General features: G+C 51.6%; 1 protein-coding gene across 4 annotated transcripts; it reads left to right on the forward strand.

The window, feature by feature from the left end:
• The first annotated feature begins 3,044 nt into the window (after positions 1-3,044).
• Positions 3,045-16,176, forward strand: HNRNPM (heterogeneous nuclear ribonucleoprotein M). Of its 4 annotated transcripts, XM_064734026.1 has the most exons (13): positions 3,045-3,138; positions 4,246-4,440; positions 5,345-5,498; positions 6,398-6,447; positions 6,737-6,797; positions 8,681-8,782; positions 9,366-9,410; positions 9,823-9,897; positions 10,686-10,784; positions 12,703-13,484; positions 13,777-13,828; positions 15,398-15,601; positions 15,705-16,176. In XM_064734026.1, exons 1-12 carry the CDS (start codon positions 3,061-3,063, stop codon positions 15,559-15,561), a joined length of 1,857 nt encoding a protein of 618 aa, XP_064590096.1. In that variant the 5' UTR covers positions 3,045-3,060; the 3' UTR covers positions 15,562-15,601; positions 15,705-16,176. The 4 variants fall into 4 exon arrangements, with proteins under 4 accessions (XP_064590096.1, XP_064590095.1, XP_064590097.1 ...); XM_064734025.1 differs by having other exon boundaries at positions 15,398-16,176; XM_064734027.1 differs by having other exon boundaries at positions 8,684-8,782; positions 15,398-16,176.
• Positions 16,177-16,964: the final 788 nt, after the last annotated feature.

A 16,964-nucleotide genomic window follows, 5' to 3' on the forward strand; every position in this document is an offset into this window, starting at 1 on the left:
TTGAAGACACCATGGGGAAGATGTTCCTTCATGGAACCTGCAGTGACTGGAGCCAGTGTCTTTGGGAAGTCTCCTCCCTTGGGAAGCTCCTGGAGTGACAGGTTTTGTGCTTGGATTAAATTTCTCTGCGATGTTCCCTGTCAGAATCCAGCTGTTCTCTGGCACAAGGGAGTCCTGCCAGGCTCCCTGGGCATTTATCCTGGTCCAGCACCTGAATATCTGCTCCTGGTACTTTTCCATGGCATCCTGTGCTTTGGGATCTAGAAAAGCACCCCAAAACCCCAAATAAAATGTGACCCAGCCTGGCTTCTTAAAAAATGTTTCCTTTGCCAGCTGCAGACCAGGTTCTCGTGGCAGAGGGGTTGGGTTGGCTCCTCTCACACATTTTAGGGTGAAATTATTGCATTTTCATGGCAGTGGCTCAGAGCTGTGGCAGTGGGGCTGTCATTGCCCCTTCTGCTCTTCTGAAATTGGGCTCTTGAGGAACTTCAGGTGTCCTTCAGAGCCAAGCAGCTACTTCAGGCTGGACATTTGGATTTTCATGGATCTGTAAGGCTCCAACAGGAAGCTCTGAGCAAAATTGGCACCGGCTCAACTTTCCAAGGGATTCCTGGAGATCTTGTGCTTCAGAGTCAGGGGTTGGTTACAAGAGCAGATGTTTAATGGTGTTGGATATCCTCAAGCTTGGCAGAGTCCTTGGGAGCTGTTGGTGAGGAGCTGCAGGTGGGAGAGGAGAGCAGAGCCCTCAGTGGGCAGTGCCAGCCCTGCAGGCTGGGCCTCAGAGAGGGTTTGGAGTGGAGCTCACTGGGAAGAGCTGAATCCTGGACTCTGGCTGCTGCTGTTGAGCTGGATGGCAACAGAACCTCAGGGCACTGCTGAGCCCTCAGGGCTCCTTGGGGACAGCCCCAGTGTGCTGTGGGAGCTCAGAGGGATTTCCAGCTGGAATTCCTTCTCAGGCTGATCCCAACGTGGATCCAGCTGCTGGAGCTGTGGGTGGTAATGGAAACCCTGCTGGAGTCCCTTTCAGAGGGACCTGCCAGCCTTCTCCAGCCTCACACATTGTCCTCCCAAAAGCAGGAGTGGGTCAGAGCTGTTCATCCTGTTCTGGCTGCAATGCTCCTACTGCTAAATTATTGTTTAAAATAAGAAATGGAGATTACAAATCAGTGGTTTTGTTAAGGATTCCTGGTTTTTTCCAGCTTCCAGGCTGTCAGCTTTCCACAGTGTCCTGTGAATTGCTGGGCCTGGGGAGGTCAGGCTGAGCATCTCCCTGTGTGCCTGGCAGAGTCCTGTGAAACCCCAGTTCAGCTATTCATGCTCAGCTGGTTTCCCACAAATTAAACATTCCACTGTCCTGATAATGCAGCTTGGAGTCCTCCTGGTTTAAATTTAAACCCTAGGACTTCTAAAACCAGAAATGAAAAATATTTTTAGAAAAGTGTTTATTCAATTCTTCTGTATGCCAGTCCCTTCAAAGGCAGCAGCCATTTGGGTAGGTGCATTCTGGAGGTCCCTGCCAGGGTTATTTGGTCCTAGAGAGGCAATCCCAATCCTGTGAGGAAAGGTGGAATTTTTTATAAACTGCCTTTTGCTGTTGACAGTTTTGTCTTGAGAGCAAACATGGCAGATTTTAATGCTAAAATAGAATTTATTGTGGCTTAACAAAAACCTGTTAAAATAAATGCAGTTCAACCTGTTAAAATAAAGCAGGCAGTGATCTCTTGATCTGTTGGTTCAGTGTGACTCTTTTTTTGTTTTTAAATCCTGACAAAAACAAGTCACTTGAAATTCTGGATTGTGGAGCCAGGACTGCATCCTGTGGGAAGTGAGGGAAGTTTGTTCCTGCAGCTTTTCCCATGGGTTTGGATTGCCTCAGGTAACGAATGGGCACTAAAGATCCAGGGAAACTGTGGAAATTTGTCTTTTGAGGTGGAGGAAAACCAAGAACATATTGAAGTGCTTGAAGCCTTTACTGCATACCTGTAATTGTCCAGTTTTGTGGTCTAGAGAACATGGAGTGTTTCTGGGCTTTCTTATAAGGCAGAGGCTCCATACACGGTTGTTGATTGTTCTAAATTCCCATTGTTTTCTTGGCTTTTCTCCCTTGGTATCTGTGTCGTCTGGAATCTGATTTGTAGTTGGTGAGGTAACATACGTGGAGCTCTTAATGGACGCTGAAGGAAAGTCAAGGGTAAGTGTTTGAGAGTTTCTTTGTGGATTTTCTACCTGAAATGTTTCTGTGTGCTGGACAGGAGGCCAGGGAGGCTCAGAGTGTGGATGTGCAGCGGCTCTAGGTCAGGAGTGCCGTGGGATGGGAGGAGCGGGGTGGGCTCTGCAGGCAGGAGCTGTTCCCCGCGTGCCGTTGGCGTTGGCCGTGTGAGCCTGGAGCCCAGCAGGCAGGACAGGGCTCTGCAAGATTCCTGTGCTTTGGAAAAGTCACTCGAGAGGTTGGCTGAGTTTGGAAAGGCCAGGGTGCAACAGCAGGGTGCTGCAAGCTCCACTCCTGGGCCAGTAGAGAGAGGGAAATTGAAATTCCTAAATGGAAACGTTCAGTGCCTTCATGGGCCTTGAGCCCAGGGTCAGGGAAGACAATAGGAGCACTCCAAAGTGTCCTGAAGGAAATGGATGTAGGGTGAGAGTGTGGAGGGTTTTGCTGTATGCCAGGGAAGAAGAGCAGGTCACAGGAAGCGTGTGGCATTTCTTGGAGAGTCGGGATTTAGTGTTTGTTAGCAGCTCAGAGACCCCAGGTTAATCCTCTTAAGGCATAAGAAGTTATGGAATTCCACTATTGGAGGCTTGCCTGTGTAAGGTTACATTTATTTTCGCTGCTAGGGCTTAACTGATGTGATTTGGCTTTAATAATAAAATAGTTGTGTGTGGTTTGGGCTTTCACTGACTTTATTTCTTCTCTCTTCCCTCCTCCCTGTGACTGCCCTGGGGAATCGCCTCGCCAGGGATGCGCGTAAGTTCTCTCTGAATTTTTCCCAGAAACCCAAGGAGGCTTCTCCAAACAAAACCTCCTGAGCTGTGCTGTGTCCCCACAGGGTGGTTGAGTTCAAGATGGAGGAGAGCATGAAGAAGGCTGCTGAAGTTCTGAACAAGCACAGTCTTGGTGGGAGACCCCTGAAAGTGAAAGAAGTAAGGAGGGGATCTGTTCTGGCAGGGGTGGAGGGAAGGGGGAGTTCTTGTTCAGGGTTTAGGGCTGACTCAGAGGATAATGGACAGAAAGCAGGACTTAAACAGGATAAAAAACCCCAGTCAGCCTTTTTCTAATCGTTTTAACCACTGCTGAACTGTGATTATCAAGACTAAATTGGATGTGGGGACAAAGCAGGAGTTTGGCTTTAACTGCAGTTCCTTTGTTAATGATCTGACACAGAAACCCTCATGTTTGTTCTTTACAAACTTCCCTTTGGATCTGCGTCAGAATGAATGGATTCCACCACCAATTCCATAGAATCAGCTTTTTCCTGGAATACCTCAAAGATGTGTTTCCATTTTAGTGGCTTTGCTGCTGACAGCCAGTCCTGGGAGTTCATTCCAAACCCTCTCCAGTGGCACTGGGGATTTATCAGGGTTTGGAACAGATGTAACAGAGGTTTGCTCTTGGTATTAATGATGGATAAACACCTTGGGAACCAGGGAAATGCCTGAGGAGGAATAACTCCAATAATAAAGGGTACCATTAATGAAGGTGTTGAATTTGCAGGCAGCCCTGACAAGGGAAGAGATGCCAGTCTTGACTCCATGTTTCAGAAGGCTGATTTATTATTTTATATTATATTAAAAGAATAAAAGAAAGGATTTCATCAGAAGGCTAGCAAGGAATAGAAAGGAATGGAATGATAATAAAATCTTGTGGCTGCTCACAGCCTTGACATAGGTGGCTGTCATTGGTCATCAAGTAAAAACAATTTCACGTGCTGGGTAAACAATTCTCCAAATCACATTCCAAAGCAGCAAAACATGGAGAAGCTGAAACTTCCCAGCTTCTCAGGAGAAAAGATCCTAATGAAAGGATTTTTCATAAAATATGTCTGTATCATTTAAATGATAAAAAGGTGCTGGGTGTAAATAAAATATAAATTGCCAATGAAAGGGAGGCAGTTGGCTGGGAATGCTTAGGGAGCAGATATCCTGGGATAAAGGGAAACTGTGTCTGTGGGAGCCCTGGCACTGATTGGTGGATGGGGGATCTGATCTGATGTGATCTGATCTGATCTGAGTGTGTGTTTGTGTCCCCAGGACCCCGACGGGGAGCACGCCAGGAGGGCCATGCAGAAGGTGATGGCAGCAGGAGGGATGGGCATCGGGCCCGGCCCTGGTGGCCCTGGCATGATCAACATCCCCCCCAGCATCCTGAACAACCCCAACATCCCCAACGAGATCATCCACGCCCTGCAGGCCGGCCGCCTCGGCAGCACCGTCTTCGTGGCCAACGTGAGTGCTGCAAATCCTGCATGGCAGCCCCTCAGCTGGGGCAAACTGAGGCAGGAAAAGCCTTGGCAATGCCAGGAAAAGCTCCTCTGTGTCCTGTTGGTTCTCTGTGTGCGCGGGGGCGTGAACAGCCCTGGAATCCGGCTGTCTGGTGAGGGGCAAGGCCAGGGCCCCTGTGCATCCAAAGCCAGCCTCTCTCGGCATCTTGGCCTCGGGCTGAGCTGGGGGATAGCTCGGAGCAGCGCGGTGAGAGACGAATTAGGAGGCGACCACTTGTTGGGGGTAAACTGTCGGTTTATTACAGAAGAACCAACAAGGAGGGGAAACACCCAGCAAATGGCCCCGAACAAGGGGCAGGAGAGGATTTTAAGGGAAAAGGGGGGAAGAAGGCAGGGAAACCCAGCTATCCAATAGAAATACATATTTGGAGGTACGAAACATAACTGATATACCAAAGTAACCAACTGTTATAAATCATAGGAGGGGCTCCGGGGCTACAGCCAACCATACCTCCCAGAGAAAAGAAAATTCTCGAAACCTGGGAGGAGAAAAGGAGTGATTGACTGACCCCAAGGAGGAAACAACTTTCACTTTATAAGAGAAACCAAGGGAGGAGCAGTTTCATTTCCATAGCAACCTAACTGGCAGGGTAGCAGCAGGAAGTAATACAGAAAATGGGGGGAGCAAACTAACGAACTTAAGAACACAACCACAGCATCTGTGCAAAGGAGGTTTTCAGTTAAGGTGTACCACAGTCTCTGTTAATTAGAATTTTTGAACAAACCTGTGAACTTTAATTGAGTTTTATCTCAGCTCTCTGACAGCTTCAGTGCCAATACCAGGCAAGGACAGGAGCCCACTAAAGCTGTTTTCTCTGTTGCATTTCCAACGCTGCCCTGTTTTCCAGCTGGACTACAAGGTGGGCTGGAAGAAGCTGAAGGAGGTGTTCAGCATGGCCGGGGTGGTGGTGCGGGCCGACATCCTGGAGGACAAGGACGGCAAGAGCCGCGGCATCGGCACCGTCACCTTCGAGCAGGCCATCGAGGCCGTGCAGGCCATCTGTATCCTTGGCAGCAGCCTGGGCGTGGGGCAGGGAACCCAGGGAACACACCAGGGGAGAGGGGGGAGCTGGATTCCAAAGCAGGATGTTAGCCATGGCAGGGAAGGTCAGGTTGTAATGGATGGAAAAGGGAATTTTGTCTCTCTTTTGCTTTTCCCTCTTTCGCTTTTCCTTCTTGAAGGAATTGTTGCAGTTTGCTCAGGATCTTTCCCAAAGGAAATTCTCTTTCCTACCTGGATAAATGTACTTCTATCCCAGATGAGTTTCTGTCTCTAGGTTGTAATTAGCATTCAAATGCAATTGTCTGGAAAGGAGAAAGGTCCCTGTGCCAAGGCACACGGAGCTGCTGTTTTCCTGTTCCCTTTCACTGGCCAAGCAATGATTTGCCACCTAGAAACCAAACAGCAATAAAATTCCAGATATGACTTTCTCAGCTCCTGTTTATGGTTTGGATAAGAAGAAAATACTCCCACTGTCGTTTCCCAAAGTTTTTTGTGAGTGTTAATTCCCTTCTGCACTGCACCCACTAAACCTCGTGTGAGCCAGACTTGGGCAGAGGATTTGCTGGCATGGCACACTTCAGAATTGGTATTGCTGTGGAGCTTCTCCCTGTTTTCAATGGATAAAGTGACTGAGAAAACACTTGGGCTGACTTAGAGTTACATTTTATATCTCTTTGTGAACTTAATCTTACCCAGAAATGTGTTTTTATAAATTTTTTTTAATTTCAAAAAGCCTTTTTTTGGTATATTTGTATTTCAAGGCTTTTTAGTTTTGGAGAAGGCAGAAGCATTTGGGATAATCTGTGACTGATAACTGAGGAGATGAGATTTTCTGAGGGGTTTTTGTGCTCCCTGTCAGAGCCCTCAGTGCTTGAACAATGATCCTTAACAACCCCAGCCATGTTCAATGGGCAGCTGCTCTTTGACAGACCCATGCACGTCAAAATGGTGAGGACACCCCCATTCCCACTGACTGGCAATGCCCTCCTGATCTGGGGGGAATTTGTGGTTCCCAGGGTGGATCAAAATCCAGAGGAGGAAATGTGTGATTTGCCTGTTGCCTGCTGAATTGATGTAATCAGGGAAGGTTAATTCAGATTATTTTGCTAAAAGACAAATCAAAACTACAGTCAAGACTGCTTTAACGGAAATTCCTGTATTTTAATTCAAAGTTTAAAGAACCAGGAAATAATTTCCTGCTTTCCCTGCCAGCTTTAATGTGTTGAATTCCTTTTAGGATGAACGAGCCTTCCCCAAGGGAGATTTCTTCCCTCCAGAGCGACCCCAACAACTCCCTCGTAAGTGTCCCCTGCATGATTCAACATCTTCTGCTTTTTATTTGGCTGTTCAGCACCTGGGAGCCAGTCCCAGCCCCAGTAAAACTCTGGTTCAGACTGGAAAACTGGGATCCAAATTCCTGAATCATTTCAGAAAGGGGAATAGTGAAGAAGAGCTGCTCAGTGATTTTTTGGATACTTCTTTCAGCTCATGGCCAGAAGCTTGTCTTAAAACATTCACCTTCTCAAGGCTTCCAGAGCTCTCCATTGCAATTCCAGGATCCCAGAGCCTTCCATTAATAGTGGGATTTAATGGAAATATAGTGAGTCAGCAATTCCTGCTGTGGGATGGTGCTCTGGGAATGGAATATTCTCCCTTAAATTGGAAGGGCTGAATTCAGGACTTGAGAGCCTTCCAGGCCTTCACATTTCCAAAGGAGATCTTATCAATGTATTAAATATGGAAAGAAGAGGGGAACCAGGCTCTTCTTGGAGGTGCAGGATGCAGAAAGCACCGACCAAAACCCAGGAGATGAAAATTCAGAATAATTGGCTGCCCCAAGCTGCTCCTTCCAACTTGGAATTTGAATGAACTAAAAGATCAAGTCTAAAGCAGCAGTGGAAATCCACGTGGATGTAAGGAGACATTCCTGGGAGGGTGACTGGGTTGCTCAGAGCTCCTGAGGAGTCTCCATCCCTGGCAGTTCCCAAAGCTGTGGATGTGATCTGGGCTGAGCTGAGGCCCCTCCCAAGCTCGGCCATGCTGGGATGAGATACTGCAATGCTGAAGAGAAGAGTTGGGACTGGAAGAGCTGGAGGCTGAGCTGCCTCAAACACAGCTAAATTGGTGGAATTTGAATTGCCCTGAGCAGCCTGGGCTGTGCAAGGGCAGGGGCTGGGAGTGGATGAGCTTTAAGGTCCCTTCCAACCCAAACCAGTCTGGCATTCTGGGATTCTCTGAATTCACACAGATGCTGTTTTCTTCCTGGGAACCAGGCCTGTTGTGTGCTGCTAAATTGCCCATTATTAATGATCATTAATGAGTCCCTGCCTAGTTCAGCTCTCAGTGCCTGTCAAGGCCCTCCTCAGCAGCAGAGTCACTGTAAGGATGTTCCTCTCTTCAGGACAAAACCATTGGGTTCCAGTTCCATGACCTTGGTGTAAAAGTCCCCAAATCCCTCTGGAAGCCTGGATTTTGGCCTTTGCTGGGGCGGGGAAGGGGGACCTTGTGCTGTTTTAAAACAAGATTCAACACTCCTGTGTTCAGTGCCGAGCTGGAAACGAGGGAATCCTGCAGGCACAGCATGCCATGAGCTGGTGTTTGTGCCAAGCAGAGAGCTTTCTTCCTGCTTCAGGAAAAACAAAAAAAAAAAGGGCTTTTCCTTCTTTGTTTGGGCTGGGGAATCCTTGAGGCAGCTTGGGCTCCGTGCCTGCTGTGTTTGCTCAGAGAGAGGCTGGCTGTGTGCTCCAATTGCATCGGTGGCTGTCAGTGATCCTTGGGTGCCTCAGTTCTCCCCTGGCAGGGCTGGAGGTGAGAACTGTGCCCAGCTTTAGGGGATCTTCTCCCAAATTGCCCACTCCACCCTCCTCACACGAGGGCTTTGCCCAAATGAAGCAGTGTTCTAGCCAGTTATTTTTCAGGAGTCAGCTCCAAAGCAAGTTTTCTCAGCAGTAAGATGGAAATTTAAATAGAAAGGCAAATAATTGGAGATAGTTTTTAGCCTATTTCAAGACACATCTACTCTTGATTTATTCCACACTTCCCTGCTTTCAGTACACACCCCACAGGGGGGACACAGCAAGCTTTTTTTGGAGAATGAAAGTCAATTACTTAAGAAATAAAACTTGCTGTTTTGTCAAACTATGGAAAGAAGGCTTTTTTGATATCTGAATATTTTCTTCAGATGGTCTTGGTGGTATTGGCATGGGATTAGGACCTGGAGGTCAACCTATTGATGCAAATCATATAAACAAAGGCATGGGAATGGGCAACATGGGACCTCGAGGTAAGAAGATTACTCCTATGCTTTTGTTTCATGAGAGCTTTAAGCTGTGTAGAAGGTAGATAGCTTTGTTTGCCTCCCCAAAAAGTTGGTAGCTTCTTAGGAATGTTAAAGCCAAATGAGTTTTTTTTTTTTGTTCAGCTTGATAATGGAAACTTGAATTTAACCAACTGCTCCATTTTTATTTTTTTTTTTTTTCACTGTGGTCAAGACACAGCTCTCATTTTCTGACTCTTGAGCATGAGCAGCAGACACTGCAAAGATCCATGAAACTCCAAACCATCTCTCACTTTTAACACCTCTAGTGGGCTTGCAAATCTTTGGTGAGGATCTCTTGAAATAGCACAAGTTTCAAAGAGCCACCTAAAAAGTAGCACACACTCAGCTTTCCATGTCGAAATGCCAGTGGGTTTTTCCCCTTTGCTGCTTGATTTTCTGAGCAGGAATGTTGAAATCTCCTCAGACTTATCCCATGTAAGCTCTTCAGCCCAAGCCATGGATGTGTTGTGTGGTTTGAGTTCTGCAGCCTTTGGCTGGAATTTCTTGGCTGACACCTGCTATATAAAGCTTTCTCTTTTATTTTGAGGAATGGGAATGGAAGGCATGGGCTTTGGAATGAATAAAATGGGAGGTAAGCTGTGCTTCTTGCTCTGTTCATAGCTTTGTGCAAGTCCTGCAGGCTGAGCTGTGTGTGTGGGGCAGGAATTGGTGTGCTGGGGAATCATCACCAGTTCAGCAAGAATTGGGTCCTTTTTGGGTATTCAAACAGCTGCAGGTGTGTGGGGAGGGTGGGTCCATCCCATAAAACATGGCCTGTGCTTCCTTAGCTCGGGAGATCTGGAAGTGCCATCCTGGGGGTTGGAACTGGATCCTCAATATCCCAACCCACTCTGTGATTCCATGGTTTTATAACGCTGTGCCCAAATCCTGACCCCTTTTTGGGAACTGGTGCAGGGGAGCAGTGTGGGATTGTTGTGTGGCAGCAGCTGCTGGCTGTGCAGTGTGGAATGCCCTGCTGAAGAATTCCCAAATGTGTTTTTCAGGAATGGAAGGTCCCTTTGGTGGCATGGAGAACATCGGCCGCTTCCCCGGCGGGATGAACATGGGCAGGATGAGCGGTAGGCCCTGGCTCTGTGTGTCCTGCTGCCTTCCCTGGCAGGGATCCCTCTTGCCAAAAGCCTCTTCTCAGTTTTATGGGAATAATTTGGGGTTTTTCCAGTTGTATCCCCAAGTTCCTCGTGGTTTCTGAGCTGCACAAACCCACTGATTTATTGATGGGACCTTGCATGGTTTATTCAGAAATATTATGGCTCTGTCCCATGTGTTTGGGGTAAATCCTGCTCTTCCTTGGGGCTTTATGCTCCTGAAGCCATGACAGAATGATCAGGAGAAAATCACAAAAACCTTCCTGTGCTGTGAATCTTCAGGATGATTCCTGTGGTAAAATGTTCTGTGAATCTTCAGGATGATTCCTGTGGTAAAATGTTCTGTGAATCTTCAGGATGATTCCTGTGCTAAAATGTTCTGTGAATCTTCGGGATGATTCCTGTGGTAAAATGTTCTGTGAATCTTCGGGATGATTCCTGTGGTAAAATGTTCTGTGAATCTTCGGGATGATTCCTGTGGTAAAATGTTCTGTGAATCTTCGGGATGATTCCTGTGGTAAAATGTTCTGTGAATCTTCGGATGTTCCTGTGGTAAAATGTTCTGTGAATCTTCGGGATGATTCCTGTGGTAAAATGTTCTGTGAATCTTCAGGATGATTCCTGTGGTAAAATGTTCTGTGAATCTTCAGGATGATTCCTGTGGTAAAATGTTCTGTGAATCTTCAGGATGATTCCTGTGGTAAAATGTTCTCTCAGGGGCCATAAAACCCCCTGCAAACTTCTCCACTTCCTCTTTGCAGAGATGGATCGAGCCATGGGAGGGGGATTTGAGAGGGAGTTTGGAAGAAATGAGATGGGAATGTCCCGGAGTTTTGGAGAGCCCCTGGAGAGGGGAATAGGTGAGTGCAGTGTGTGAAATCCATTTCCTTCCTGCTTTTTATCCCTGAACTGCTCACAAAAATTATGGGGGTGTTACAGATAAAAAAAAGCAGATTTTAGATTTGCTGTAGGAATTTGCTGTCTGGCTTTTAAATGCTGTTGGGAAGTTGTTCATTTTTGTCAGTGAAAACAAAATCCTGCTTCTCCTGCTGCATTTAACTTCCAAGCACATTCCCTGGAAATATTGGGCAATCTCAGTAATGAAAGTGCAGAATTTCTGGAGCAAAGCTGAACCCAAGCAGGCAGAGCTCCATCAACTTCCAGATTTAATTTGGTTTAATGACCAAATCATAACATTTCAGAATCAAGCTGTCTGACCTTATCCTATGTCCTGTCCCTCCATCCCTTGTCCCCAGTCCCTCTCCAGCTCTCTTGGAGCACCTTCAGGCTCTGAGCTCTCCCTGGAGCCTTCCCTGCTCCAGGTGAGCACCCTCAGCTCTCCCTGAGCTCCAGAGGGGCTCCAGCCCTTGGAGCAGCTCTGGGGTCTCCTCTGGACTCTCTCCCAGCATCTCCATGTCCTTATTTTGGATTTCCCAGGGCTGGGCTCTCTCCAGCAGCTCCATGTCCTTATTTTGGATTTCCCAGGGCAGGACTCTCTCCAGCAGCTCCACATCCTTGTTTTGGGCTCCCAGGGCTGGGGCAGCTCCAGAGTCTCCTCTGGGCTCTCTCCCAGCATCTCCATGTCCTTATTTTGGGGTCCCAGGGCTGGGCTCTCTCCCAGGAGCTCCATGTCCTTATTTTGGGGTCCCAGCCTTGGGAGCAGCTCCAGAGTCTCCTCTGGACTCTCTGCAGCAGCTCCATGTCCTTATTTTGGATTTCCCAGGGCTGGACTCTCTCCCAGCAGCTCCACATCCTTATTTTGGGGTCCCAAGGCTGGGCTCCCTCCAGCAGCTCCACGTCCTTATTTTGGGGTCCCAAGGCTGGGCTCTCTCCCAGCATCTCCATGTCCTTATTTTGGGGTCCCAAGGCTGGGCTCTCTCCAGCAGCTCCACATCCTTATTTTGCGGTCCCAGGGCTGGGGCAGCTCCAGAGTCTCCTCTGGACTCTCTCCCAGCAGCTCCATGTCCTTATTTTGGGTTTCCCAGGGCTGGACTCTCTCCCAGGAGCTCCATGTCCTTATTTTGGGTTTCCCAGGGCTGGACTCTCTCCCAGCAGCTCCACGTCCTTGTTTTGGGGTCCCAGGGCTGGCTCTCTCCAGCAGCTCCACATCCTTATTTTGGGCTCCCAGGGCTGGGGCAGCTCCAGAGTCTCCTCTAGTCTCTCTCCAGCATCTCCATGTCCTTATTTTGGATTTCCCAGGGCTGGACTCTCTCCCAGGAGCTCCATGTCCTTATTTTGGGGTCCCAGGGCTGGACTCTCTCCCAGGAGCTCCATGTCCTTATTTTGGGGTCCCAGCCTTGGGAGCAGCTCTGGGGTCTCCTCTGGTCTCTCTCCAGCAGCTCCATGTCCTTATTTTGGGCTCCCAGGGCTGGGGCAGCTCCAGAGTCTCCTCTGGACTCTCTCCCAGCAGCTCCATGTCCTTATTTTGGGTTTCCCAGGGCTGGGCTCTCTCCCAGCAGCTCCATGTCCTTATTTTGGGGTCCCAGGGCTGGGGCAGCTCCAGGTCTCCTCTGGACTCTCTGCAGCATCTCCATGTCCTTATTTTGGGATCCCAAGGTTGGGCTCTCTCCAGCAGCTCCACATCCTTGTTTTGGGGTCCCAGGGCTGGGGCAGCTCTGCAGGGGGGTCTGAGCTGAGCCCTCTGCGTTTCCCTCACCCTGCAGGCGCAGAGCCCTGGCCTGGGGGAGTTCTGAGCGCTGGGCATTGATCCCAGCAGAGCGAGCAGCCCTCAGCTCCCTGCACGCCCACCCTGCTGACGCTGTCTGTGCTGTGTTGCAGGTGGTGGCAACGCCAGCATCCCTGGCATCGAGAGGATGGCGCCTGGCATCGAGCGCATGGGCTCGGGCATCGAGCGGCTCCCGGCGGGGATGGGGCACGGCATGGAGCGGGTGGGCTCGGACATAGACAGGATGGGGCTGGTGCTGGACCGCATGGGCTCCAACGTGGAGCGCATGGGCTCGGGCATGGAGCGCATGGCGCCGCTGGGCATCGACCACCTGGCGCCCAACCTGGAGCGCATGGGGCCGGGCATGGAGCGCATGGGGCCGGGCATGGAGCGCATGGGCTCCGGCATCGGCTTCGGCATCGAGCGCATGGGCGCCGCCATCGAGCGCGTGGGCGGCGCCATGGACAGGATGGGCTCGGGCGTGGAGCGCATGGGGGCGGGCATGGATAGGATGGGCATCGGCCTGGAGCGCATGGTGCCCGCCGGCATGGGCGCGGGCATGGGGCAGGTGATAGAGAGGATGCCCGCGGGGCTGGAGCGCATCGGGGGCCCGCCCATGGACAGGATCGGGATAGAGAGGATGGGAGCCGCCCCCATGGACAGGATGGGGCTGGAGCGCATCGGGGCCGCCAACATGGAGAGGATGGGGCCGCCCATGGGGCAGGGCATGGGGGCGGGCATGGAGCGCATGGGGCTGCCCATGGGCGGCAACTTCGAGCGGCCCATGGACATGGAGCGGGGCAACTTCGCAGGGAATTTTGCAGGGTCCCTGGGAGGAGCCGGCGGCCCTGCGCCCGGCGTGGCCCGGAAAGCCTGTCAGATATTTGTGAGAAATGTGAGTGCCCCTTTTGCCTTCTCCCACTGCTGCCCTTTCCCTGCCCTCCCATTGTCACTGGTGTGTTGATCTCATCCATGCTCGTTTTCCAGTCCCAATGTCTGATACTGGATGCTGCCACTCTTTGGGGACAGCTGGAGCCATTTCCTTACCAGGAGAGCTCCTGGCTGACTGTGATCCATGGTTTTATGGCAGTGGCTGTCCTGGGATAGATTCTGGTTTTGGGGAGCTGGGGGTGCCTGCAGCTGATTCAGCAGAGCCTCAGTAATGGTTTATTCCTCTCTTCCCACAGCTGCCTTTTGATTTTACATGGAAAATGCTGAAAGATAAATTCAATGAATGTGGTGAGTTATTTTCCTCGCTCTGAGGAATTAATATGAATAACCTCCCAGAGTGGCAAAGCCAGGGTGGGGGGAGCACTCCTTGGGGTGGGGAATTGGGGACTGGATGGAGAGTGGATGGAGGATGCCAAAGCCAGGGTGGGGAATAGTCCTTGGGATGGAGAACACCAAAGCCAAGATGGGGAGCAGTTCTTGGGGTGGGGAATGGGGACTGGTTGGAGAGTGCCAAAGCCAGGATGGGGAGCAGTCCTTGGGGCAGGGAATGGGGATTGGATGGAGAGTGGATGGAAAAGCCAGGGTGGGGAGCAGTCCTTGGGGTGGAAAAGAGGGACTGGATGGAGAGTGCCAATGCCAGGATGGGGAGCAGTCCTTGGGGTAGGGAATGGGGATTGGATGGAGGATGGCAAAGCCAAGATGGGAAGCAGTCCTTGGGGTAGGGAATTGGCATTGGATGGAGAGTGGATGGAGGATGGCAAAGCCAGGGTGGGGAGCAGTCCTTGGGATGGAGAACACCAAAGCCAGGATGGGGAGCACTCCTTGGGGTGGGGAATTGGGGACTGGATGGAGAGTGCCAAAGCCAGGATGGGGAGAATGGGGATTGGATGGAGAGTGCCAAAGCCAGGATGGGGAGCAGTCCTTGGGGTAGGGAATGGGGATTGGATGGAGAGTGGATGGAGGATGCCAAAGCCAGGGTGGGGAATAGTCCTTGGGATGGAGAACACCAAAACCAAGATGGGGAGCAGTTCTTGGGGTGGGGAATGGGGATTGGATGGAGGATGCCAAAGCCAAGATGGGGAGCAGTCCTTGGAATGGAGAACACCAAAACCAAGATGGGGAGCAGTTCTTGGGGTGGGGAATGGGGTCTGGTTGGAGAATGCCAAAGCCAGGATGGGGAGCAGTCCTTGGGGTAGGGAATGGGGATTGGATGGAGAGTGGATGGAGGATGGCAAAGCCAGGATGGGGAGCAGTCCTTGGGGTGGAGAACACCAAAACCAAGATGGGGAGCAGTCCTTGGGGTAGGGAATGGGGATTGGATGGAGGATGGCAAAGCCAGGGTGGGGGGAGCACTCCTTGGGGTGGGGAATTGGGGACTGGATGGAGAGTGCCAAAGCCAGGATGGGGAGGTGGAGAATGGGGATTGGATGGAGAGTGGATGGAGGATGCCAAAGCCAGAATGGGGAATAGTCCTTGGGATGGAGAACACCAAAACCAAGATGGGGAGCAGTTCTTGGGGTGGGGAATGGGGATTGGATGGAGAGTGCCAAAGCCAGGGTGGGGAATAGTCCTTGGAGTAGGGAGTTGGCATTGGATGGAGAGTGGATGGAGGATGCCAAAGCCAGGGTGGGGAGCGCTCCTTGGGGTGGGGAATGGGGATTGGATGGAGAGTGCCAAAGCCAGGGTGAGGAGCAGTTCTTGGAGTAGGGAATGGGGATTGGATGGAGAGTGCCAAAGCCAGGGTGGGGAGGTGGAGAATGGGGATTGGATGGAGGATGGCAAAGCCAGGATGGGGAGCAGTCCTTGGGTGGAGAACAGGGCCTGGGTGGGGAGTGCCTGACCGTGCTGTGCCCGCAGGCCACGTGCTCTATGCTGACATCAAGATGGAGAACGGCAAGTCCAAGGGCTGCGGCGTGGTGCGCTTCGAGTCGCCCGAGGTGGCGGAGCGCGCGTGCCGCATGATGAACGGGCTGCAGCTGCGCGGCCGCGAGATCGACGTGCGGATCGACCGCAACGCCTAGGCACCCTGCAGGGCTGTGCTGCACCGCTGCAGGGCTGCACTGCTGCAGGGCTGTGCTGCACCACTGCAGGGCTGCAATGCTGCAGGGCTGTGCTGCACCTCTGCAGGGCTGCACTGCTGCAGGGCTGTGCTGCACCGCTGCAATGCTGCAGGGCTGTGCTGCACCTCTGCAGGGCTGCAATGCTGCAGGGCTGTGCTGCAACACTGCGGGGCCGCACCGCTGCAGGGCCCGCGCCTCCGCCCTGCACCACCGCACCACTGCAGGGCTGCACCACACCTCTACAGCGCTGCCCTGCACCACTGCAGGGCTGCACCACACCTCTACAGCGCTGCCCTGCACTACTGCAGGGCTGCAACTCTGCTCTGCACCTCTGCAGGGCTGCAGCTCTGCCCCGCGCCTCCTCCTCCTCTCTGACTGGATGTAAAGCTGTTCAGCCCGACCCGGTTGCTTTCTGGAGTAATTTTAAGTCCTTTTTTTAACCGAGGGAGCCCCGTTTTACTGGTTTTTGCATTGGAACTGCCATGTGCACAATCTTTTTTTGTAGTTGTGGAATTTCCTTGACCTGACAGATGTAAACAGTCTGACTTTGATAATAAATGCCAGTTCAGTATTTCAGTCGCAGCATCCTTTACTCTGCTTAAAGTCCCTGCCAGCTCAGCTAGGTAAACTCCAGTTTGTCAGAAATATTCAGTGTTCCCCTTGATTTCTGACAGAATCTCTTTAAGATGTATCCAAGGGTGCAGGATCTTCCCTCTTCTCTATCCCACCTAATCCATGGGCAGTCCCAGCTCAAGTTTTTTCTCTAGTGGCAATGTTGGTTTAAAAATAATCTCCCCTGCGTGGCATTGAGGTTAAAAAACCCTCATTATTCTCTCCTGTGGCAGAGACAGGTAAGGAGCAAACACCTGCTGCAGGTGCGAGGAGGGGAGAATTCCGCTTTTTCTGCAGGAAACGCTTTTAACACAAATGGATCGGGTGTGGGGCATGGAGGGGCACTGGGGGTCCCGGTGGGGCAGGGGAGGGTCGGGGACAGCCTCGAATGGGGCCGGGGAGGATCGGGAGCAGCCCCGGTGGGGCCGAGGAGGATCCAGGACAGCCTCGAATGGGGCCAGGGAGGGCCGGGAGCAGCCCTGGTGGGCCCGGGGGGGATCCAGGACAGCCCCGGTGGGGCCAGGCCGGGTACGGAGCAGCCCCGGTAGGGCCCGGGGAGGATCCCGGACAGCCCCGGTGGAGCCGGGGAGGATACGGGACAGCCCCACTGGGTCCGGAGCAGCCCCGGTAGAGCCGGGGAGGATCGGGAGCAGCCCCGGTGGAGGGTCCGGAGCAGCCCCGGTGGAGCCGGGGAGGATCGGGGTCGGCCCCGGTGGGGCTGTGGAGGATACGGGACAGCCCCACTGGGTCCG

The sequence above is a fragment of the Zonotrichia leucophrys genome, chromosome 28, assembly GCF_028769735.1.
Source record: "Zonotrichia leucophrys gambelii isolate GWCS_2022_RI chromosome 28, RI_Zleu_2.0, whole genome shotgun sequence".
NCBI classification, from domain to species: Eukaryota; Metazoa; Chordata; class Aves; order Passeriformes; family Passerellidae; genus Zonotrichia; species Zonotrichia leucophrys.

Excerpts from the sequence above, each read along its gene's own strand:
- HNRNPM (XM_064734025.1), top strand. The coding sequence starts at position 3,061 with ATGGAGGAGAGCATGAAGAAGGCTGCTGAAGTTCTGAACAAGCACAGT. Across the intron at positions 3,139-4,245 it reads GACCCCTGAAAGTGAAAGAA|GACCCCGACGGGGAGCACGC; the intron begins GTAAGGAGGGGA and ends TTGTGTCCCCAG. Across the intron at positions 9,411-9,822 it reads TGGAATGAATAAAATGGGAG|GAATGGAAGGTCCCTTTGGT; the intron begins GTAAGCTGTGCT and ends TGTGTTTTTCAG.